Genomic DNA, 26,921 nt, shown 5'->3' with positions numbered 1-26,921 from the left:
AAGAGAAGAGAAGAGAAGAGAAGAGAAGAGAAGAGAAGAGAAGAGAAAAAGACTTGATGCCTGCAAGCATAAATATAGAAAGACATTAGAATTTTCTCCCTTCCTTTTTCTTGGAAGGCTGTGAAATTTAATGTGGCATATAGACATCTGAATTCTTCAATTACCAGCATCTACCTGAAACTTTTATTAAAGTATACATTGTTTTCAAATTTGCTTCTTGTAAGGAAAAAAATAAGAAAAGAGGAAAAAGACAAAGAGAGTTTTGGAATGTATAAGAAACAGAAAGTTATATATTTCTGTCTGATACAAGATGCACTTATGTTGCTCCCTTCAATAATGTATTTCTGAAATGAGTGGACTGGAAGGAGTTTTGTTTATCACTGAGATTGGATTGGTCAGAAAGAACCAGCCATGCTAGACAATACTGGGAATCTGGATTTGGGTGTTCTGTTATCAGACAAAAGTGCTGTGCCCACAAAATAGAAAAAGTTATTCTGATATAGAATCACACTATTAATTCAGAGTTCAGAAATATTCTGGTTGAGGTTTTTACTTGACAAAAGACAAAGAAGATACAGTTAGACTGCACAACTGTAATTATTAAAGTTTGCCTATCCAATGTCCTTGTAGAGATGGTAGAAGACCAGCATAAATATCCTGTTCTTTGATTAATTTGAAACAAATACATTTGTATTTCCACAGATTCTTATTGACATTGTACTTTGTAGTGCCTATATTGGATCAATATTAATAATTAAGAAGCCACAATCTCAGAAAAAGTGGCAGAAGTAAAAGAAAATTTGAGCCATTTATAGCAATCAGAGTTGTAGTAAACAAACCTACTTCAGAAAGGTAATTTCAGAGATTAATTATATGCTAATGAAAATAATTTTCTCTCATATATACAGTATATTTTCTTTCATACATACATAAGCAAGTCATGGAACAGATAAAGAATAAGAATTATTATATTATTTTTAACATTTTACATTTATTGAGAGAATATTTGATGAAGGCTATTTCCACATAATCTGAGTCCAATTCTATCCAGCTTCAGAGGAATATTGCTATCTGCCTAAGTAGCCCACTCACAAAGTATTAAAAGCCTAAAAGTCAGCCCAGCAATACATACCTTTTAGCCTGGAAGTGGAAGAATCCCATGGTAGGAACATACACTCCTTCAGGATGAGCAGTGACTTAGACAGAAGGACACAGATGCCTGACCCTTGTCAGGGTTCAGTGGGGTTTGATGCTCAGATTTTCTTCTTTGGTATTGATATATAATAAAATGTTTACATGAAAAAGCAGAAAAGATCAGCACAATACTGTTAAAAAAAATTGAAAATAAAATCCTGATGCAAGGCTATAAATGGTTGTGGTTCTTACAGACAACCTGAGTATGTCATACTGAGTGTACTGAACATTGTGTCTGAGTAATGAAACGAGGTTATTTTAATGTTGAGACTATCCCATGGTCTGCATTGGAAATGGCAAAATAAAACTACATCATGCTTCAGGGGGCAAGCAAATAATTTTTTTTTAAACAAGAATCATTGTGCCAATGGAGATATATAAACCAAAGCCAGGAGAACAGAATAACTAGTCACAGAGTACAAACATAATTCATGTGGTAGTACTAAGAGCTTTTCCATTCAAGAGCAAAGTGACATAATTTATATAATCAAATATTTGTACAATTGCTCATATTAGTAATTTTTTTGTATTGATTTTTTTTAGTGTATAGAGTATCGATGTTCCTGGGATATTTTAATTTCTTTACATTCAGAACTCTAATTTTAACATTCTTCAAAAAGTTCATATTCTTACTTTGGAGATTTTTTTTGCAAACCCATGATAGTAAGTGTGGTTTAATATTAATGTCATACAGGCAGGTAACTTCTAGTTCACCTATTCAAAATTACAGGTGAAATAGATTCCTTCTATTTTTAATTCATTACTTCAACATATTAAAGAGGATGATTTATTTATTGGAGCTACTATGTATGCCCCTATTTTAACATACAATTTAAACTTATTTTATGCAAAAATCTATAAATCAACACCACTATCGTGGGATATAAAAAATACTAACAACAAAAAATACAGAACAGTTAGAATAATACCATTTCCAATATTTACATTTTTTACAGTTAAATGCATTTTTCCAAAGCAGCAGAAATCTTGTAGAGATATGTCTTTGCTAAGTCTGCTGAAGTTAATGTACTTGCATGATGAGAGAAAGAAGATCAGAATATGACTCCCAGTAATCATACAAATACATAAAACTTATTATTCCCAACATAGAGAGTACCATTTCAAAGAGTCAACAGATGTGTTGTTCCAATGAAGCATGTAACCAGGATGTCAATTCTCACAATACAAGTCATTACAGTTTAGAAAGATGAGTCTGAAAGTTTGCCTCAGGCCCTTTTTAAGAAACATTGACTCCAAATACGTTAATGCCAGTCAAAGGAATGATTAACCATCCTGTAAAATTTTGCATTGTGCTCTCTGAAGTAAGAATATAGTTGCTCCAAAACAGTGCTGTTAACAAGAGGGTGGGGACGCCCTTTGGATTCATGTAAACATCTCTCCCTCCCATCGCTTCTGATGCAGTAGAATCCCTTGGTCTGGTTAAAATAAAAATTAGAAGACATAATTCGGGAAGGAAGATTTAGAAATCTTTCAACTTTTTGTAATTCAGGAAGAGGGTCCTTGATTAAAGTATTGCCATCCACTATGTGAATCTGATCCAAACTGAAATGCTTAAGCCACTTTTCCATATGAACATCATATAGACTTCTCTGAATAGCTTTGTATTTGGTATTAAGCACTCCATTCTTAATAACAATATCTTCAAAGAGCTGAACAGGCTTGTGGCTTTCTACTCTGTTGTAATATACTTGGGTATAGTCAGATATAACTCTCTCAGTGGGATCTCTTAGAATGAGCAGCAGTTTAATGGAACTATTCATGTCATGAATTCTTCCTGGAGCCTGTGGTGATGTAAAATAGCCTGGTGTTTTCTCAATTGTAATTTGATTTCCATAAGAAAATGGCATCAGATTTCTATACCAGTCTATTCCTTTCACGTAATTTTCATCCCAGTCAAAGAAGTGGACTTCTGTAGCTGCTACCACAATATTAGGATGAATATCCAACATTTCCAGCAAAGCCCTCGTTCCTCCTTTACGAACTCCTATGATGATTGTCTGAGGTATTTGCCGGCTCGTGCCAGGAGGTCTCACCTGTGCTGAATAGTGCTCACTTTTATTGCTGAATAATCCCACTTGTGACTTCAGTGTATCCAACAGTGCCCCATTCTCAGCAGGAGCACCCTGAGCATGAGTCAGCAGAAGATAAGCTGACACGAGTACGAAGGCCATGTGGAGAGGAATAATTATTTCAAGATAATGTTTTGCTTGACTAAAGAAAGAATAGGTGAGTCCCCTCTTGAGGTGGTTGGCAGAACCCGTGGTAAGCACACAGCAAGCTTCTGAAGCATCTACGAAATAAAATAAGACAAGTCAGTTTTTCTAAACTCATCATCAGTTGAAAATTCAACTCACAATTCAGTTCGCATATCTGTGATCCCAGTAGAAAATGTATAGGGAAGTTATTTCTTTTTTCCTGACTTTATTTCAGAAGGACAAAAGAGTCCCATGTGTTGGGGTTTTTTCTCCTTACCCTGAGTGACCAGTGATGGATACGGATTTCTTTCAACAGATTTTATTTCCTCTAAGCAAACTAGAATTTTTTACCTGATTTTAAATTCCTGACCATTTGTTGCTTGCTTTGGTTTTTCTAATTATCTTCCATACATACCACATACTTCTCTTGTTATAAATACCGTACCCAGTATGATGATAATAACTCAAAAGAATATTTGAATGTCAACACCTTTCCTCAAATTCCCTGCCAGAATAGTATATTCTTATATAAATAACAGACATGGATGATGGTGCCACCATTTGGGTTCTAGTGAGCTATGAATCATACCAAAAAATTCTGTTTGGTTTGACACAGAAAACAAAACACAGATATAGGCAAAGTTTTGGAATCTGAGACTTTTAGAGCAGAAAACTAACTGTGTCAAAGCAAGAGTAAAGTGGCTAAGTTGGATAGTGGGGGAAAAAAATAAATGATTCAGGGTGGATGGATTCTCTACAACTATCCAAGTGTTACATAGTGATACATAGATACATATCCAAGTGATACATAGTCATATAAGTGTTGGAAAAAATCTTGGCAAAATCAGATCTTCAGATAGTATTCTGAAGTTCCTCCAAAGCTCTGTATAAGAGATACCCAGATGTTTTCTGGTCACTCAGAGATTTCTGCAGGAAAGCAAGTCTGCTTGAAGCCAAATAGCTTCTTTTATTTAATCCACATCGCATATGGTTATTTTAAGACGTGGCAAACAATAAATATCTTCAAAATTTGTGAAAACTTTAGGCTCACAGGTATGTGCATGTGCACATGTAAGCGAAAGAAAACGTCTCTGTAAGTGTAATTGTGTAACTAACATTTGAAATCTCTTGGATAACTCTTGTATATAATATTTGAAACAGATTGCTTACAGATCTGCCATCACGACAGCAGTGATAAATTCAGATCAAGGCAACATCTGCTCTAGAACCACTGTGCTTGGGTTTCCTATTGCTGTCTGAAAATCCTACAGGACAAATTCCCATTGAGAGGATTCTTGAGTTTCATTCGATTTCTGAGCAATTATAGAATTTTAAGATTTGTGGGACAGATCTACATTCTTAACTTATTTTGTTTTCAATGTAGCATGCAGAAACAAGCTATTTCATACAGTGAAGCAGCAGTCATTTAAAAAACAATAACCATTTTTGGAATAGTTTTAAGTTATGGCTAGTATTTTAAAGTAGTCTCAGAAATGTTACTTAGCTCTTTCTTCAGTGTTCACTGTTCCTTTCTTTTTCTGAATATATTGGTCACAGTAATTCATCTCTTAGAAAACACAGCCAATTCCCATTTGTCATGGCCCTGAGGAGCATTCAATATTTCTATTTGAAAATTGTTTACTTTGAGTCTTACTTTACAGGCTTAAAGATTTTAAATTTTTGGTAACAGTCTGGGCAATGCAGCAGATTAATTAGATCTGTTTTCTAAATCTTATTGAAACCTTCTCTATGATACATGAAGGAATGAGACTCACCACCAGCAGAGGTGCAGGTGAATCTAAGGTTTATGCAGAAGCATCAGTATATGTATATATCCATACTTCTAAGAGCTTTTTTGGTTACAGTTTACAGATGTGATCACAGTCCTACAATAAATCTGTCTTCCTGACATTTTCCATTGTTCTCTCCAAGGCCATAGTAAAGGAGCATGAAGAGTGTGTGTAGAGTGTGTGTGTCTTATATTGACATAGAAGTAGGAACTCGTTCCTTCAGTTCTATATCAGGTGCACGCTGTGTCAGGGAGACCTTCCCCTGTTTCTGCCAGCACTGCTGCTGTCATTCTCTGTTTAACTCTTACACCAACACCTGTTAACCCAACACTTCTCCAACTTCTTGGATATCTGGGGAGTGACTCTTGTCAGCTTCAATGAGCACTAAACTCACAGATAGATAGCAAATATTAACAGGAGGACAGAACAGGTATGTTTATACCAAAACCATTTATAGTTACTATTCCTTTGGATGGCAAGTTTGGTGCTGCTGAGGAATTAAAATGCATTCTGCTATAATGGCAGCTAATGCTGGTTTTGGAAAGCTCTGTAGGACACAGAGCATGAAATCTGAAGCGTCACAGCCCAGATGATTCCTGGAATGCCAGCTTTCAAAGAAGGGACTCTGCTTTAATAATTTCAAGCCAAATTTTTCATGATTCACAAGGTTCCTGAACAGTTCAGTTTGAGGAAAGGCACAGCTATGCCTAAGATTGTTTTGGAAGTAGCAACGTATGACACTATGGCAGCTTTCCAGACCTGTGATGCCAGCAGGCTGGGATTTGGGAGAGGGGGCCAAGGGAGCAGTTAATCTTCCCTTTAACCTGTTCTGAAATCCCAGTGTTTGTTTACATTCTATTCATCTTCATTGTTAAATTAAAATTCTTTCAGGAAGGCTGAGGAATTGTTTTTGTAAAAATCTTACAATTTTTCTCAACTTACTTCTTTTGTGCTAATACAGCACATTATACATTATAAATACACTTACACATCTATGCATTAGGTTACAAGTACTTTGAACTGAGGCAAGACCAGCATGAATATCTGCCAAGCAAGGGATTACTTATAAATACCAACATGGAGACATACAGTTCATTATTTGATTTAAATTCTGTAACTATTCCATTTTGAAACAGTTTCATTAAATGATTTTTGACATTTCAGGCAACTTTATTTAACCAGAAAGAAAACTATTTTTAGATTTTTTGATAATAAGTGTTCTTGAGACTAACTAGGTTAGTAGCTTAAATTGAAAAAATAGAAAGGAAGAGGGAAAAAGTAGGAATTTCTCTGAAATAAACTAAAACCAGAGTAAAAAAGAAACAGAAGTAATTGATACTGGGACTCTGCAGTAGTATAGACAGAGATGTGCTCTTCCTAGATCTGGTGACAGGTAAAAAAATTCTCAAATTCACTTTTTAATTTTGTTTAAAAAATTCAAACACACCAACATTATTTCATCCCTAACTAACTGAGTTTTCTAGTTTCATGCACCTAAGAATCAGGTGCAAATACTGAAACCCAAAGAAGACTGTAAGCTGAATGAGAAAGTCATACTTATCACTGAGGAAAGATTGGTCTTCCAAAATATTCTCAGGTTCACTTCTGATGTGAGTGAGAGTCTGCTTAATTTTACCATCTCAGACACACTCAGACACCAAGTAGCAGAAGGGATTCTACATTTTCTATGGACTGAAGTATTGTTTGAAAAAGAATTAAACATAGTTATTAACTAGTTTAACCAGCTTTCAAATTAATTAGTTGTTTTACAAATTTCTTAGAATCATTGCTAGAAAAAAGCCTTACCCAGGAAAAACTACAGATAAAATCAAATTCAGAGTGTGCTGTAAAACTGGTGCCTAAATAGATCAAATATGCCTTTGGGAGCAGTTCTGTCAGAACAACATTCCTGCTTTGGCCTAAGATATTTGATTGATTCCAGCCAAGCTCTAAGATGTTATATCCTGTGGTTAGGTTATAATTGCTAGATAAATGTAAAGGTTTTAAAGAAGATTTATCATATATAATTGGAATGTTATTTGAATAATTTTGTGTTGTTGCTTTTATGCCTTTATGCAATTAAATGTACATTTTTAGAAGATATTAACTGTTTTTTATAATGAAAACAATATATTTTACATTGGTGCACTGCACCAATGAAGAATCTGAAATTATTCTTATGAAATTAACCCCATGACACATGATCAGAATTACAGTGCCTTATTACTGTTTTTCCCCATTATTTGGTAGTGTTGGTGCTGTTCAGTAACACAAGGAACGTCAACAGATAGGATACTTATTAAGCAGAAATGAACTTCAGAAATAAATTCATGCTGCAGAAAGGACTAATTAAGTAAATAATACCTTGGGCTGTTGTTTGTTTTACTTTCTTAAAACCTTGGACTAGACTGGAGAAGCTTCTATGCTGGCTGAAAAATCATTTTAATATTACAGAAATGTACTAAAGACCCTTAACTGCTGCACTCTACTCTAAAAATCTTCTAAGCAGCTTATGATTTATCTTGCTTTGGGGTAAAGTACAAAATCATAGCGTAAACCTAAATATATTATTATTAATAATTTATAACATTATTAGTTCCTAATAATACTTCCCACTGCCTGTGATGCCTTTAACTGGAGAATTCTGCAGCACTCTGTGTTAATGAATTGCCTCCACCTTATTAAGGCACCATTCTCACCTTACAGGAAATTGCAACTGATCAACCTATAGAGCCAGTTCAGGAGTGCAAATGCTTTGGAAAGTCAGGTTAATCTGATCTGCTCAAGGTCATACAGCAGGTTTATAGTCCAACCAAGAATAAAAACCCCGGGGCTTCTAATTCTCCATCCAATTCCCCTTCCAATTCTAACTTCATGCCATTCCACAGCAGCCTCTCACAACCCTTATGATAACTTATAGCTGGATTATACACTGAACTGAAAAACAAAGAGGTTCCTCAATGTTTCAGCATAACGTACAAGTGTTTTTTGGAGTAAAGCTATTTCTTCCCACTTGCTCCTTGGAAAAAAAAGAAAAGAAAAGGAATCAAGTACAAACTCAGGATTTTGTTGTTTCAAGGTATTTGTGCAGAAATACTTCTGTTGGTGACTGAAAACTGCAACAAGGGGAGGTGGTCAGAGTAAGTATAACAAAACACCAATTTTTGAATTGATTTTTAAGTCTTGATTTTTAAAAATATATTGGGATTCAAAAAAGGGTACCACTTTTCCTGTTAATTCCTATTAGATATGAACTGATCCCAACACAAAGATCAATCACTGTGAAGAGTACAGTTCAAACATGTTAGGGCTTACTGCCACACAAACTTGTAACAGCTCAATTATACCTCTATATTTAAGAAGATCTCTAATGCTGACAATACAGAAAAACTATTGCAGCCTAAATGTATTCACAACCAAAGGTCATATAAGGTGAACTGTTTCAGAAATTTTTTGAAGGACAATCATACTGTGATGACAATCAGACCAGTGTAAGGTATCCCTATAAAGACTGGCTTATGTAATAAATAATTCTAAACAACAATATAATTCTTAAAGTTTTGGAATATCTGCAATTAGGCTGGTGATTTTCCTTCAGTAAAACTAGAGTTAGCTGCATAGCATAATAAATGCAAATCTGCACTCAGTATGGGCTATATATTTCTTAAAAACAGGCAAATGAACTATCCAGTGCATATAGGACACATTACTAATAGAATCCAGTATCAATGTATTCAAATCCAATTAAGCAATGACTAATTCTATTAATTCTAAGCATTGAATATTAGAAGTAATACTATCATCAAAAGTCCTCTTCATAATACCTTAATTCTGATTTATAGTATAATTCATAAAATAATGGACATTTTAAAATACTTGGCACATGCCCAATGGTTGAACAGAAAAGTATCCTCTTTAATATTAAATGAAAGCAAATACAGTTCAGCTACTTCTTTCCACACATGTGAGATATGCCTAGGCAGAGCTCAGGAGACAATGAGAGCACATTTCTGAGTGTGAATAATGCTTAAAATTTTGGAAAAGTTTCCCGCATAAAACCAATTGTAAGTCTTAGTTTTATTGCAATTTTATTAAAGCAATTACTTCAGGTTTATGTTAGGCTGAGATCAATCAGGTGCAATGGAATAGTTTTAGAGCTGTGCCCCAGAAGTGAAAATTGATTCAGAAGAATCCCAAATTAACTATTATATGAAACTAAAGACTGTGTGGGAGAGGACAGTTATCCCAGCACAGGATGACCCTTTATAGGGCATGAAACTTTTCTGCTACACTTTTAGTCTATGCTCCATTCCCAGACTAAGTAACAGACTAAATAACTTAGTTCCCAGACTAAATAACATTTGCTCTGACATTACTGGGCTTTATCAGAATCAGGTAGGAGAGATCAGTCAGTTCCATGGGTATACAGAGATGGACATGAAGAACATCTGTAGCCATGGAAAATGTCTGCCAACTGGAGAAAGCAAGAAAGGGTAAGAGGTGGTAAAATACAACGCTGGAGTTTTGTAACAGAGCTACAAGTTGAGCTCCAGTGATCTCTTTTCATACAAGGAACAGAGGACTAAGTACAAAAAGGAGCACAGACCCAAAGTCAGATAAATATTGCAGCAGTTCATATTGCTGATAAAGAACCTTAAGAGTCTTGTAGGCACCTAAGAATTCTGTTCACTTTACTCAAACTATGGATGTATTTTCATTAGGGAGATGCACTAAGAATTCCTAAATGACGTATTGCCTAAAAATTCATGATCCCACAAACTGTCCAGAAATGCTGCCTTGCTGTTGTAACACCTCTTTGGGTAATGAAAGAGTTTATAGGTTTCTTTTTAAGCATCAATACAAAAATATATGTTAGCACAAAGAAAGACAAAGACATTAACATTTTAAAGTCCTAATCTCAGCAGTGAATTTATTTGTGTGAACCTTTTCTAATGAGATTGCAGTTTTATAACAGCCAACAGTTACTACCTTAGAGGAATAAAAAAGAAAATAGCTATTTGGTGAGTAAAGATAGGAGCTGCAAAGTAAGAGCAATTGGCTGCAGGCTTCTACCAGGTACACAGACTATAATGAATAAAAAGGAAAGCTAAGAAATGTTAGCATAAACTATAAACACCATTAAATCATTGGCAGGTGATATTAACAGATAGGAGTTTGGAAAAAAGTTTGCTTCCCTAAGGCTAGCATTACTTTTCCTAATTCCCTTTTCTGATAATTCAAGATAGAAAATTGCCTGATGATAATATGACTGCAAATATGAAGCAGTAGAGTAATATATACAGCATAAATACACTAATAAATTTCTGAGCTAAATAAACCTTCTACTCCTGTAGCTTACACACTTATATTTTATGGTATCTTTGAAAAATATCGTACTCAAACCATCCACATAAAAGTCACTGAATTACAATTTCATAAAGATCTTTAATATGTTTAGTCCATAAAGTGAGGTACATTCTAAGGATACTTCTAAAGAGACATAAATAAAAATTGTGTTCCTATTAAGATGTAAAGAGTGGATAGTGGTCAGATTAGCACAGATGAGAAGGCCAATTTTACTTATCACATTGGCATATTTCAAATGGAATTGCATTACCATTTGGTTGAATTAAACTTACACCTCTAATTGTTAATTAAGCATCTGAATTAATATAAATTGAAGTAACAAAGGTGCCATGCCAGTTCTTCAGCCAAACAAGCAGTAATCATGTAACTATAAAGGTGCAAGATGTAACGATGTGTGGCTGATAAGTAGCTTTTGTGTATATTTCTACAGTACAACAATAAGGTTAAACTTCAGCCTCTCTACCTCTGCTATAATTAATTCAATATTATTAATTTTCCCACACTCATTGTCACAAAGAACAACACCTTAATACTCACTGATGCTTAGGAAATAAAATTGGAATTTGATGAAGAGGATTTATGAGAGACCTGTCATTCAAAGGAAGAGATTCCTCAGAGGGTAAGAGATGGCAAGAGAAGCTTTCAAAAGGGATGAGGACAGGTTAACTCTGTGGTACAAACCAGCAAATTCCTACAGGACATCCATGTCAAATAACTGACCCTAACAGCTTTGATGTTCTTGAAAAGAGCACAGATTCTTGGTATTAAAAAAACAAACCCAAAAAGTCACACACACAAACCCCTCCACCAAATCCTACTCCTGCCAAAAAGCCCCGAACAAAAGCCAAAGAAAAACCACAAACCCGTGCTGGTTTTAAGGCATTACAACTTCAAAGACTCCCAAAAGAGCTATCTTGCCTCACAGAGGAGTTCTTCTGGGCAGCACTTGCCAATATTATACCTTTTGTTTGCAGCACTGACCCAGTGCAGGGGAAGAGTACTGTAGGCAGAGCTCATCAGACAGTGGCAGCTGCTCAGGGAGCACCCTCAGACAGCCAGGAGTGACATGTGGGGAACTGGGCAGTAAGAGAAGCCAGGCAGCAAAAGTCCTGCAGGCAGGGAGGCTTCTTTATCCCCACCTTCAAATCTGTCCAACAGTGAAACCTCTCAGATGAGCCTGATGAGCCAAGGTCAGTGTCTTACCCTTTGTTCATGTCTTTTTGAATAACTTTTCCAAGGCTCTGGCATTAGTCCCTGGGAAGTAGTTCTAGGATGTTGTCTGATAAGAAGTGCTCTATTGGGTGTCTATAATTGCTCTATAACTGCTGCATATCCACATTATACAAAGCATGAAACAAACTGATCCTTCCCTTGGTAAGAAGTCTGGCTATCCAACAATCAGCAGGTTGGAGACCTTCTAGTGTCAAATGCAAACAGTAAGAGAAGGATCTGACTTCTTGGCTCAGGGTTACACTGTGAAGCACAGATGTAAAGTGAGCAGGGAATTCACCCAGAATAAAATAAAGCAGCTGAAAGGCCCATCAGAGTTGAAATCTTTTGGCCTTGTAAAGGATGACTGAACAAAATTCAAGAAAAAATAACAGCTCAGGAGCAATTTTTTTTAAAGAGTGACTACAGAACAGAGGTTGCAAGAAGATATAAAGAAGCTGAAATAATAAAGCAATGATGGACTTAAGATTGAAAATTTAAACTTGAAATTTTGGGTACTGGCGTAGGCCCTGATGAAACACAAGATCAAGATAAATATCAGAGAAAAAGTGTGAGTGAGTATGAATGTTTGATAAAATAATGGGATTTACAAAACTAAGAAACATGCTAAATCCACACTGAGTTTAGGCATGCTGAGAGATTCTGGGCATCAAAGAATCAAAAATTATACAGAAAAGACCTTATAGTCCATCTTTCCTCAAAGTAAACAAACAAGTACGACTTGAAGTAAGAGACCACGGAAAGCAACTCTTTAGCAATTCTTAACACTGATTAATAAATATATTAGTAAAATATATAAAAATATATTAGTAAAATAAATATATTAGTCAAAACTCTGTCTGACCCTGGTAAACAAATCCTTGCTAAAAAAAAATGTAAATATACTGCAATACAGAACAGGCAAACATATTAGAAAAGAAACAAATAGACAATACTTTTCTTGAATAGAGGCTCAGTGCCTTCAACACATATTCATCATCAAGCTATGTGCATGTTCAGCCCAGTAGATAGCTGTAGAGATGCAGGAATGAAAGCAGCCTAAGAAACATTTGAAAATGCCTGATAACCACAGTACAACACATAAAACAGCCCAGTGTGTGACACTCACGCGTCTCTCGCGCTGCTCCTTGGGCTGACACTGGGAGGCAAAGATGACAGTCTGAAAACATGGAGTAAGTAAAAGGCAGATTATTTTTTGGCTATTATGGGAAGTCAGAAATCAGATCCTTGCTCCTTACCAAACCTTCTTCCACTGCCAAAGTAGCACGTTAAAATATAGTGAAAGAATACTCGCCACTCCAAAGAGTTTGAGAACAGATAACTATTACCAAGCAATTCTAATGCTTTTCTCCAGGACTTCTGAGATTTAGTAGGGTCCTATCTGACTGTCTTTTGCACCTTTTAGTTAGGAAAGACAGAACTTAGGAAAGCTTCTATGCAGTCCAAATTTTTCAAACTTTGATGTGCAGCCTGAACCTGTAGGCATGTCAGTATTCCAACCAAAGATATACTTACACATGTTAAAAACCCTTACACTTCAGTGGAAAACAAATCAAATCCCTCTCCTCTTTACCCCCAGTCCAGACATTTATGACAACTTCCCTGTGCGAAAACATTCTCTGCATCTACAGGTTTAAGGTGTCCTCAAAAAAACTTTCTGTTGTTACACCACTGCATTAAATAGCACAGTTAATTCAAGAAGAACATGCTCCTCACCACACAGCATCACTTCTGCCCCACAGCTCAGTGCCATGGTGAACCCAAGCAAGTCTTCTACACTGTTCCTCTAATGCTACTTCACTCCAAATCAGTTACAGCTTCTTAGAAAGCCTCTTTAATGGCTGAGAGTGCCTACAGCAATTTTTTGGCACCTTTAAGCTGTTAATTTTCACCTAAGTCTTTTAGATAGAATCATATTTAGGAGCCATCACATACATTCAGGATGTGGACTTTAAGACTTCAGATTTGTGATACTTGTGACAAATGGTGAGGGTTTGTCACATGAGAAAGTCTGACTAGAAAGAGCTACAATAGATGTGGTTGGAGACAAAATAAGAGCATGGTAAGATTTGCTCTCAGATTCAAATACTGTGTTTGCTATTTATGATAATAAAATATATTAGTAGTAATTTTTTATTTGAAATTGTAGTATCAATTTGGAAAACATCTGTTGCACCTAGGTATCTTATAATGACCTTTTCATATTTTTCTCCTTAAATCTGAATGGTCTTATCAGTATTCAGGGAGTTGTTAAGGTGCTATGAACACCTATAGCAGAGAAAGAGGTAGAGGTAGGGAAGGGCTCTGATATGTTCTCATAACTAACTGCATATTAATTAGAGCAATAAAGAGTTAGAATGTTCAAAGCCATTTCTTAAGACTGGGTAGACTGTACAACACATGCACTTTAATTGATTCTAAATCCCCTGATTTCATCCACTCAAGCTGAAGCCACTCAAAATACAAAGCAGACTGATCTCATAGTGCCGCAACAACTGGATATGTCCCCAAGGACCAATACTTCAACATAGCATAAAGGAGAAAGGTACCTCTATTATCTTATATTCTCCCTCTCAGTCTCCTTCTTTCCCAAATAAAAGAGAAAAACCCTCAAAGCACAAAATTTCCTTATTTAGTTCCAAACTGGCAAAAAAACTTTACTTTTTCTGTAGGAGGAGGTGATCATTTTTGTGATCCTAGATCCATGTTCTAGCTCCAGGTAATTTTTTCTTATTAGTATATATAGCTCATGATCCACACATTCCATACTGTTCTAGTCCACTTAATTTTTTTCTCAGGAAATGCAAAAAAAAAGAAAATTTGTTGATCAGTACTCATTTCTCTTTTCCTTATTCTCCACTACCAGTAAAACACTGTTATATAAAGCAAAGATGTAGGTTTTAGTATGCGGTGGTTTTAAACATAAAATACACATCTTGTGCATCCTGATCCTTCTTTCTTTGCCCCATGAACCCCCTCAGCAGTCCTTATGGATGGTGCAATTTTAAAGAAAATAATTATCTCACTGCACTTTTTATATCTGACATTTTTCCTCCTTGTGAATGCATTCTGAGTTTTTGCAGTGTTAACAGTATATTATTAGCAGGTTTTTTCTGCAGCATCCTTCATCGGTGTCTTAGCAGTTACTTTAAACGTTTTGAACAAATGTCAACATGTGAATACCAGTTAATTTGCAAGTCCAGTGGGATTCATAGAAAAAAAATGGAAAGTGAAGCACTAAACCAACACTTTCAAATCAGACTGCCTAGAAACATGTAAAATCAGAGCTATGCTCTGCTGCCATTTTCTGCAGTGACCAGGAGTTTACTCCTTTAATAAAATGGAGATGGAGTTGGATAGTGCTGAAGCTAAGACTGCAATATCTTAATTCACTACATAAATTGCAGTGCAATTTTTAAAGATATTGAGCACATGAGGCTTTTTTTGCATTTTAGGATGGCTGAAAACTCCACTGAAGGTTGCCTGTTTTCAGTCACTGGTACAACAATTTTCCAACTCAGCAACATGGAAGAAACATATGCCAGTATGTGTAAAGATTCTCTGGCAGACATTTGCAGCCTCCCACTTTGCAGCTGATGATGCGTCCAAACTTTGTACCATTTCATAGGAACTTTAATATTTTGAAAAAGCCTCACATAGACACAGTAATTCAGAAAGATTAATATGAAATTTAATTAGGGAAAGAGGATCGCTGGTGGAATCTCCAAATTACTTCCACAACCTATCCATCCTCCTGCTCTCAGGGTTTAGTACCTCAGTGTTTGGCCACTGCCACATATAGTGGTTTGAAAGCATAGTCATAATACTATTTCCCCTGAGCCCAGTTTGTGAGAAATGTGTACTTCTATTTAAAGCAACATCATGTTTAATTTTGTGACAACAAAGGATTTTTTTTGTGCATTCTGATTATGATTATGTTCATTCCTCTTACCTTAAATATATGCTCACAGGGGAAAATAAATCTGGATTTGAAATTTAATTTGTAACTATAAAATATGGAATAGTTATTTCTGTTTATAGCATACTAAAAAAGGTAGTGCAAATACGCAGTGTAAGGTACTGGTTATTGATGCCAGCTCTGTTTTAAAGCAATGGTAATAGCTTTTCCTCTCAAGGGAGGGCAGTATTTCTTCTACAGACTATAAATTGTATATATTATTTCACGTTTTTAATGCTGAATTTTCATCTTAGATTTGTAATTTGACATTTCTTAGCTAAAATGTTTTTACACTCATGTCCCACATAGTCTTAATGGAATCTATCAATTTTAAGCAAAAAGAACAATATTAAGTGAAGGTTAAATTTCTTCTGCAAGGTTTTTTGTCCAGGGAGACAACATGGATGTACTAGGAAAATTGTTACACCTACTGATACCTTAAGAGGAGTTACAGTCAAAAGAAAAAGTCACTTTAAGTTTATAGATAATAAACAGTTCAGAGCAAATTTTGAGATCACAATCAAGATGCTAGGATCAAACAACACTGAAGTGTCAGTGTGTGAGAAATAAGGGGTTCAATTACTGAATGTGAAAGAGTCTTGATTCCTGTGCTATGGAGCTTACCAAAATTATATAAGAAATTAGGGCTTAGCATGTCAAAAAAAAAAATCATAAAATAAAGCTATTTCCTCTGACATTTAAAAAAATATAGCTGATATATCTGTCATTCAGAGTCTGGAAGTATTTCAGTCAAGTATAAAAGTACCAGGAGAAATGTCATGAAGTCCAACCTATTTCATAAAACATCATGATCTGCTGTGTATGTGTGAGTATGCAAGAGAAATTGAATGTGAAGTACTTTAAATTATAACACGTAACCATCTTCTACTAAAAGCACCACAAAGCCAGTAGTGAAAGAGGAAAGGAGTGCAGAAATCAAGGGAAGTGATGAAGAGCAAAAAATGAAACATTTGTAGGAAAAAACAGGTTATTAATCATTTTAGTGAGGAGAGTTAGGTTCTATACTTGTGCAAATACGCACGGACACACATATATAGCACACAGAGAAATAAAGAACAGACAGTAATAGAAAACAATATAGGCAGATTAAAGAATTTAAATTACTTGGGTTTATGAGCAATGCAGCCGAGGCTGATAAACATAGATTGTAAAAGTGCATTGTAAATAGGTAAATGTGTGTACACTGGAAACATGGTCAGAATCAAATGTTCAAGTGCAGAAGAACTTACATTTGTTACTACATATCAAACCTTAAGAAAATTTAGATTCTACTACAGTGCAGGTACAAAGGGAGGCAAAAGTGGTTAAGGATGGTACTGTGGTAGATTCAAGTGGAAATTGAATTAATTGGAGTTCAGGTTCCACATGTTCTTGTGGGGACTGGATCAAACATGCCTTGGGAACTTATGCCATAACAAAGTGAGAGGGAGTTTGAATTTACAGTTGATCACATGCTTCCCAGAGAGAGCAACTTACTCAAACTCTGTTTATTCACAGGGGGAGTTAATGCTCAGCAGCTAATGTGTTTTAAAATTTACACCTCAGCTTTTTCACAGTATTATCCCCTTGAAGACATGCCTTGAGAGTAACATTTTTCCAAACCATTTAAGCTGGTCTCATTCTAGTCCCACAGAAGTCAGTAATAGAATTATTTACTTAGTAGCAAAGTTATGAACATTTTGAAATGTTCCCCTCTCTTCCTCATCTTGTGCTTTTCAGAATTGTATTTCTCACCTTGTAGTGATATTACAAAGACAAATTCAAACACTTTGAATGTCCAGGTGATAGAAAAGTGGAGGAAACCATAAAATGAATTCTTTAAGATTGAAATGCTGCGTTGCATTGCTACAGCTGAACAATAAAGGAAACATTAAATCACTATGCATGTTTAGAAATACATCCAGGTGTTCTGGAGGGATTTTAAATTACAGAGCTGACAAACTACCAAGCAATATCAGTCCACATGTTGAAAGATATTTTAAACCTGTGAACAGTACCAAAAATGTCATGATCATTGATGTAAATTGAGAGAAATTATATCAAAATTAATGAGAAAATGGAAAGGAGTGATGATATGCTAAAACTAAATCAATTTATTTAGATTATACCTCCCTCCCATATGAACAAACACATCCTATTTTGCTGAGCAAAATTTTTACACTGCTTTTGGATTCCATCGATCATGCAAGCTAAATAGCATGGAGTGAAAAAACAGGTTGGCAAAGTTTATTTGCCCTTCTGACAAAATACTTCACCATTAGTTTCAGGGTAAAAAAGCAAAGACTCAATGTGGATTAAAAAAAATAGCTCAGAAAGCAAAGTACAGGAATACACAGGAAATCCTCAACACCCAGTTAATTCACAACCTTGCACCAGACATCTCTTTAGAAAAAGAGAATGGCTGAGAGCTTCAAAGGAGTCCAAGGAGCTTCAGTTACTGATTCATTTGAAATTTGAATTTCAAATTAGAGATGGACACCAAGATCCCTCAGACTTCCTGGAAGCCCTACCCCTAGGATTCTTTGCAAAGCACTCAAAAATCTCAATGAAAACTCCAGTTGGATGCACAGCAGTGTATGCAAAAGCAGTAAAAGAAAATGACAGTACAATTTTAATGTATTTTGGTAAACTAATGGTTCAGAGTGACTAGCACAGTGTGTTTCATTCTGGTCAATCTCTCTCAAAAGGAAGAGTTCAGGGGTGGCTGTCAACAGAAGATTGCAAGCATAAATAATTTGTTAATATAAGGAGATAGTAAAAAAATGCAGAGTCTGTACTTTGACTGCTGCAGTAGATAAATGAACTAAGATAACTCTTTCTCATTCCCTCACGAGTTCACAAAACCTATTTCAGTGAAACAAAAAGGCAACAAAATTAAAACTGACAAAGTTATGTGCTCTAAACAATGCACCGTTAATTTAGGAGTGTCATTGCCACTAAATATTACTGCAGATCTATGTAACATAAACAAAAAGAAAACAATGGCCAACAAAAAAAAAGGACATTTCAAGTTATATTTCAAAGTATTTAATTTCTTATATTAAAAATCTACTATAAAAGAAGATTTTACAAGAGCTCCAGGTGAAACAGAGATCAATTTGAGAAGACTGTATTTCTAGCTTCATAATAACTAGAGGTATATCATACAGAAATATGTAGCAACTTACTAAAGATACTTTTCTAAGAAATTTCATATAAATAAAGTCTAAATAATTTTTAATGCATTTGGATGTGTTTGTTTATTGAGTTCTGTGGAAAGAGGGGGAGAGAAAGATCTCCATTTCTGACTAAATGACCATAGTTTCCACTCTCATCTCTCAAAGCCCAACTTTTGTCTTTCATTAATTTAGTAAAGACTAGGAAATATACAATTAGAGCATACAGTTTGACATTGATATTGAAAGTCCAAGCAAATTTGGATTTACAGAGGACAAGGAAAAACGAGCAGCATGCCAGACTGAAGTCACATTCCAGAGGAGAAAAGGCTGCAAATATAAAAAGTGAAGCAAGCTAGCAGAGAAACTTAGGAATTCAGATGCTTCTATGTTTTATAGATGCCAGGGCACAAAGTAACATGATTAAGTGATTAAACTTAAGAGGACATGTGACAGCAAGCACAGTTCATTTAATTTCAAATCGTGAGTCATGTTTTCTGGATTTTGGCCATTCTCACTGATCTATAAACTTTCTGTTGCTTCATATTTAAACAAGACCCCAAATTCTAGGCCTCTTTCCTCAGATCACACCTCACTAACACAGAGTATAATAAAATTACGGTCCGTGTAAACAATCCTTAAATTCTTCCTGCCTTTTTGCTTGGATGGCATTAATTCTTGGACAGTTTCTAATCCATCAAATCACATGAAATTCTTCAGCGCAGCACTCTTATCTAGCCAACAACTCCACACCTGGGATTTGTACAGTTAAACACGTCTCTTCTACTTGTTTCTATTAAACTGCAGCCTGTTTAATGCAAACCTTTTCTTGGAGATAGCAACAGCATTTTGACACCCAGTCCTGTTCTCCAGTATGCTTGAACCCTTCCTGTCTTAAAGTTGCCCTTGTCTCCTCCAAATCCAAATAATTAATAAAAGATACCACCTATTGGGTTTCTTATGCTTAAAAATTGTGGAGTCCAATGTGTCTTTTTGCCAATGAACACTGAATTCCTCAGCATAACTTTCAATCAAGATCTATTAAAAAGAAAGTACAGGAATTAAATACAAGGCAAGAGTTGATATGTGATTAAATGCAGAAAAAGAGATATGAATATATGCAGTGAGCAAATTAAAATATAATTAGCCATGAAAGGAACATAATTTCATGTGACAAACAACAAACATCTAGAAATCCTATCCCATTCATCTCAATGGAGATGTTAATTTCAGATTAAGTCAAATTAAAACAAACAAAGAAGAAACAAAGCCAGCTCTCCATTTCTGAAGCTACTTGCAAATCGAAGCATGCTTGCATCCTGGCAGTGTTTTTAACTGAAAAATTTGTTAAGCTTCATCTAAGAAAGGCTATACTTGTTTGAACCAAGCATTTACTTGTCTTGTACCACCTCTCTAGCAGTGGCCCATCAGGACACTTAAGGGAGTGTACAAAGCCAAGGCAAACATGCAGCGATTTTTCCAAGCACACTTTCCTAGGCTCCAGCACGTCTGAGCTTCAGTGGCTCTTTGGAACAGAATAATGAGCTTTATAGTCCTTAATGGATAATATTAGTAATTCTGTAAGTCTTACTACTTTTTACTACTTTTTGAGTCACTGTAAATATGGCTTCTGTCAAGGAGTTCTGTGGTGTAACTGTGAAACTGAAAAAATACTTCCTTTGGTTCAACTTAAACACACCATCTGCTAGTTTCCTTTAATGCCCACTGTCCTTGCAGTAAAGAGCCAGTGAACAATCACTCATAATCTATTTACTCGCCACTCATGGGTTAATAAACTTGTCATAGCCTCCTTCAATTTTCTTCTTCCCAGACTGAAAGCTTGTAGTTCTACTTGTTCCTTGTTTAGAAGATTTATTTAATCATCCTTTACTCATCCTACCCATTCTTCTCTTTACCTATTCAAGATGCAGGTGCAGTGCTGTGACCCTGCTTATAACCATGATGTTCTCTAATTTATTTTATTTCTTTCTAAAAATGTGTAATATTAAATTCGCTCTTTTTTGCTGCTACTATTTTCATAGCTCACAATGAATGCACCATGAATAGAAAATCTCACAGTGAAGTTCTTAAACAATAATTGTCAGTTTGAAGTCCATTCTTGTGCACAAATCTGTATTTTTTTTTACCCTTTGAGAACTACTTTTGTACTTATTTACAGTGAATTTTACTTGTCACTTTAGCACTCAGTATCACTGAGGTACTTCTTTGCAGTTGGCTTTCATTTCTCCTATTCTAAATAACTTACTATTAGCTGCAAATTTTCCTATATAAATTTTCCTGTTCTAATGCACTTGAAATAGTGCTGGTCTTATGTCTTTAACAAATAGCTTAGTAAGCTCTTTTTCAGTCTACATTATTGTGGTTTAATATTGTATTTTTGGGCTTTATGTTTCTGTTATTCCTGGATAATGGAGTAACAGGCCTGCCTTAATTTCTTACACATTGATTTGTTGGTGCCTCCTTGTAATACGATTTAGCCAAAACCTAATTTTTAGAACAGGCTAAATGAACCTCTAAGAGATGTAGCAAAAGTAGCTGAACAGAGCCATTTAATATATAATCATATGAACTAGAATAATTAAATGGAACCTTTTTGCATTCTAGAAGATCTTAATTTGTTACTGAAGTCCAAGACTAAAACCAACCACAGTTCAAGATGCCAATACACTGCTTTGGAAGTGGCCTAGATGAAAGCATCAGTTCACTTGCTGAGATTTGCTGATGTTTTTGCAATAAACATCCTCTACAATAAGTATACAATACAAACCCCACCTGCCAGTGGGAATTATTTGTACTCAGTTTAATAGCTTTGGAACAGTTCATAAGAATGAGTTAAATGCCAATAAACCAATAATGTTTTTACACCTGACATTTCATTACTTGGTTAAGGCTACGCAACCTCTCTGAGCAATTATCTCTTGAAGATCTGTTGTCAGCATCTCAGCTAACTTTTAGAACTACATTTTCACTTTTCTCTCTATTCAAGACATGACTGAAGAGAAATATTCAATAAATCTCTTAGTCATGTTCTTGAATTTAGGGACACATTAGAATTCCTTGAGGTGAAAAAAGCCATACTTCTGAAGTCTAAAACTGTTTGCTTACATTATTTTGTTACCAAAGAAAACCAGGCTATACATATATTTTCTTTTTTTTTCCAATATCATGCTGCAATTTCAACAACATCTCCTTCAGCTGGCAGATCTTCCACATCAAGTCCTGGGATATTTTAACTAGATCGTTGTATCTGGTACTTGAACTTCACTTCAGCAAGGGTGATTCTTAAGGTTCATGTCAATAGCTCCCTTTCAAAATCTGTTGGAATTGCTCACACATCCTTAAATACCTGATTGACTGTGACAAATGAACAAGCAGAATTAAAAAAAAAAATTAGAAAAAAAGGCTCAAACTAGTAATTTACTGTAAAAGTTGGATTCTGACACACAACCTTTCAAGACTCCGTAGACATGGAAACATAGGGCAACTTTCTCAGAAACTTCCAGTACATTTTAATGCATCCCTGCTAAATTAATATTAAAATGCATTCCTACTAAATGGAGAACCTTTAGTTTACAAGATTTTCAAATGCAAGGCTTCTACAAATATAGCCCATATTAGCAAGAGCAGTCAGGTACACATCAGCTGATAATAATGACACAAAACAGCTAAGAATAGAAGCATATATAATTAATAAAAACATGTGTTAAATATTTTTCAAGGCAAGAGAAAATATTTTCTCTCATTGTTTTCTTTGAAAGTGAATATTTGCATATGTGCTTACATTGTCAGTACTTACTATTTTAATATGTCTACTCAGAATAAGAAAATTAACTGTGCATGTACATCTGAGGTAAATAACAGCTTATGTTGCCTTCCTACTACCAGCTTTAAATCTTACTGATGAAAAATTTTTACTATGGCAAATAAAGGCAATGCTTTAGTCCCAGGCTGCAGGGACTTTCACTGACCTCTTAACTATTCCTGTACTAAATTGCTACTTCATTTTTAATGAGTGTTCTATAAATGGAGTAGTTGTTTGTATTCTGAATCTGCAAATGTTGCAAAAACTTCTAAAAATGGGTCAGTTTCAAAACCCTAAAACTTTCAGTCTATTATTTAGGATTATTATTTCAGTCTATTATATAGGAGTATTGAAAGAACATTCTCAAGAGCGGATGTTTAATAGTAGGCATGTATTTTAATGACAAATATTAAATAACAATATCAAATAATGTTGACTTTTAAAAAAATCAGAATTCAGTAATATTAAACCTAAAATAAAACCAATTAAATAAATGAAAACCAGTGTCTTCAACTGAACAACAAACAGCAAACACCGACATGCATGTCTACAGATACAAATTGTTATTAAGCTTGAAAGATGACTAAATCATTAGGCACTGTTCAAGAGTCAAGATACTTCAGTTCTGTTCTACCAGTGAAACTACTGCTTTACTTTCATAAGAGATTTCATTTCGGTTAATTCTAGCAATTTTAGCATGGTTTGTAATAAGAAAGCCACATTGTGTTTCTCATACCATCTAAGCTATATTACTTGTACCTACAACATGTACTGGAGATCACTACTGCAAAGCCATTTACATTCCGAAGTTTTCTAATTGATGTTCCTGCTGCAGAACACCAAAACTGGAACACTTAGATACTTAACAAAAGTGGTATGTTATTAGGATGTGTTTGAAGGGCTGCTGTAAGGACACTAGTCTGGACTTTGGGAGAAGAGTCAAGCACTTGATTTGTCTGACTGAGAACTAATTTTCCATTATTACACCAGACCACTTCAAGAGCAACACTTGTGTTCTCTCCTCCTTACCCAGCTTTTCTATCCAGTATACTTTTTCAACTCCGATTTAAAGAACACCTCCCTTGGGATTTCGGTTTTTGAGACTGTGAAGTTGATAATAAATTGCAGGCATAGCTGCAGAGGCATGAACATGTTTGTCTCCATCTGTTGGCATCTATAGTTTTGAAGAATCCTGAAGGTATCTGTACCCTCGTTCCATCAACAGGACAAGGCAGACAGTGAGAGGCTGCAAATGTATATTTCAAACTGCACAGAGCAGTCTGAATTAGCATGGGATTTGTATCACTAGTTAGTAAAGGCTAACAACTCTGCTAAACACACTGGCATTTAAATAAGAAAAGTTGCTTTAGCAAATTCCAAGTCTTGATCTGTGCTGCTTTGCTTTTATGTCTTCCTTTCATTTGGTCTCAAGGTAGATCTCGAAATGCATAATCCAATTAAATGGCAAAAATTTCCATAATTAATTAGGAGCCATTCTCCTTTCTCTTCTACTTATTTACATCAATCCCTCAACCTTAAGAAATGGGAGTGGGATAGAACAGTACAAATAAATGTTTATAAGTGGGTAACTTCTATATACATCTCTACAATACGTGGCATCACAATGCCACAGAGTCACAGAACACTGAAGTGGAAGGGACCTCTAGAGGTCACTTAGTTTGACACTCTGCCCCAAGGCATGATCAACTATACTGAAACCATTCTTGACAGATGTTTGTATAACCTGATCTTATAAAATTTCCAGTGATGGAAAATCCGTTGCTTCCTTAGGCAATCTAAAAAAACATTGTTAGAAATTGCAGCGATTATTTGAGATAGCAAAAAGCCCTTACTGATACTGGTCTACAAGATTAATTCTTTCCAGTTTTAATCCACAATATGGCCCTCTTGAATTCATGCAGATAATGACTATGCACATATATCTCCATGCCTAGGCATACAAAATGTATGTTGGTTTTCAATTACGTAAAAAGAGAAATTCTGCATAACTGATCACAAGTACTCTTAAATTAGTAAATTAAAGAGAACTTCACATCTAATCAAGGTACAGATGCATTGAATTCTCCAATACAGTGTGCTGTATTTTAAATAAATTTAACTTACTTTCATATTGTTTTGATACAGAAGGACAGACATTTTCATGAGTATATATATATAAATATACACACACATCCCCTGTGGGTAGACTGTTGTTTAATACAAATTTCTAATGCAAAGTATTCCCAAGTGTCTAGGTCTGTTGAAGCCAAAGGTTCTAATGATAAAGAAATTAGCATGTTCACAAATGAGGACTCTATGGTCTAGCCAAGCCAGGTGGCTCTTGTCACCTGTCTGCATCCTGACTTGCACTGAAGGGTCAATATTACAGTTTATTCACAAGCAGAAGTTGACAATCCCTGTTGGTTGCAAGAAGGATGAAGAATTAATTCTCTCCTAACAGCAAAAAACCCAGCAGGGTTTTACTTGCAAACGCAACAGTTCTTTCCAGAATTTAATACACATTAAGTAAGGCTTCTTACTTTTTTCTCCCCAACTTTGTATTTTCTTTTTCCTTTATGAGAATAATTTTACTAGAAAAATTAAAATTTTCATGGTGGTAGAGAGCAAAAGATCTTGCAGTTGTGGGAAAAGGACTGCTTTAAGGCTTTAGTCCTGATATCTGGAAGAAAAAGGGTAACAAAAATAGATCAAAAACTGTTTTGAAAAGTGGAAAAATGGACAATCTCTTTTTTGATTTTATATCCCCTAGAAGAGAAGTTTTGAACTTCCTGCGTTAAATATTGACAACATTCTACCAATAAGTGTGTGGGGACCTTTTCAAACAGCTGGAACATTATAGATTTTTGCAAGTTCACAAGCCCTGTGCTCACATTTCCAGTAAAAGCTGCTGTCTAATACAAAGCTAAATGCCCCAGGGACATCGAAGTGAACATATTTTTCTGCTGGTTTAAGCACACCAGCAGTCATTTGTAGAGTTTACATGGCTTTCTTGTCAATACCTGCTGGTCACAGTTGGTGAAGAAGCAGTTTCACTTATGATCTGCTTGCTAATTAAGCATGACAGTAGCTATTCAGAGTGAAATTTTCAACAACCTGACACACAAAAGGAAAGAATCAGCTGTATTCTCAGAAGACTTCGATCTTTAAATCATTTGGATTCTGTAGTTACTGGAACTGAAAGATAACAGAAATTACTTTGTCAGATTAACATGCAACTTTTCTGATAAACTATAATATACTGTATGTAGGATGAATGCTTTAACCCTGATGTTTTACAACATAATTCTTTAATAGAAGGAAAGTTAAAAGGATTTGAAGCTATCCCAATATAGGCCAAAAATCTGTATTGTCTTCTGCTTCTCCTCATTTTCTTCAGTGGTTCATAATCTATCCTTTCCTGTTGACATCTTTCATCATCCAGCTGTACTTTATTTCTGTTGTCCATTGCTTTACTTGCATTGTAAAGTTGGTGCTCTTCTGCAAAAAAACATCCTAGAAAGTTATCAGCGAAGCCACTTCATTGCTCTGTTTCAAATTCTTTGCTTCCTTGGCCTTCAAAAGCCAGTTGCTTCTTTGCTGAATGATTATCATCTAACATCTTATTGACGCCTTTTATTACTCCTCCTCCTTGGTTTGTAGCCCTGTGTTGTCCCTTAGTTCATACTTATATTACAAACTCGTAGGCAAAAGTCTTTGGCATTTGTACAGCCCCACCCCGTGGTCCCAGGCTTGAATTCCAAGACACATTGCAATACAGTAAATAAAATAACCCCTAAAATATTAGTTTCCTTGAGATCTCACTATTTTGCTATGCCCCTTGAGTGCAGGGAGGACAAATCTGGAGTGGCTGGTAACCAAATCTCATAATGAAATAGAACACGCTGGTAAAAGCAAACTTTTTCTGAGAGAAACCTTAAGATGGCAAAGGCTTAGTGTTACTACCAGAGGTGACTGAAAGGCCTCTTCCCACAGAGCAAAAACTCATTCCACAAGGAGCACTATCACATCCAAGCATGTTTGATCATCTACAAGCCATACAGAGATTCTTTAAATAAAACACAAATAATGTTTATTTATATCTAGTTTACAATTGCAACTTTTCAGTTCTTGTCCACCTATGCTTTATATTCATCTCCTCTAAAAATG

The 26,921-nt window shown here is 35.3% G+C and overlaps 1 protein-coding gene across 1 annotated transcript in view; it reads right to left on the bottom strand.

Moving 5' to 3' along the window:
• LOC121660077 (heparan sulfate glucosamine 3-O-sulfotransferase 1-like) overlaps window positions 1-26,921 on the bottom strand; it is a 48,813-nt gene that overhangs the window by 1,920 nt on the left and 19,972 nt on the right. The window contains exon 2 of the mRNA XM_042019055.1: window positions 1-3,505. This exon is cut by the window's left edge and continues 1,920 nt beyond it. Within this exon, the coding sequence (XP_041874989.1) occupies window positions 2,457-3,505 (1,049 nt within the window). The 3' untranslated portion in view covers window positions 1-2,456. The remainder of the gene's footprint in view (window positions 3,506-26,921) is intronic.

Source organism: Corvus kubaryi, unplaced genomic scaffold, assembly GCF_017639235.1.
Source record: "Corvus kubaryi isolate FWS band 111438036 unplaced genomic scaffold, C.kubaryi_AGA036_p1.0 138, whole genome shotgun sequence".
Taxonomy (NCBI): domain Eukaryota; kingdom Metazoa; phylum Chordata; class Aves; order Passeriformes; family Corvidae; genus Corvus; species Corvus kubaryi.
The sequence above is the reverse complement of the archived record's forward strand: the minus strand, read 5'-3'. Positions and strand labels throughout refer to the sequence as shown.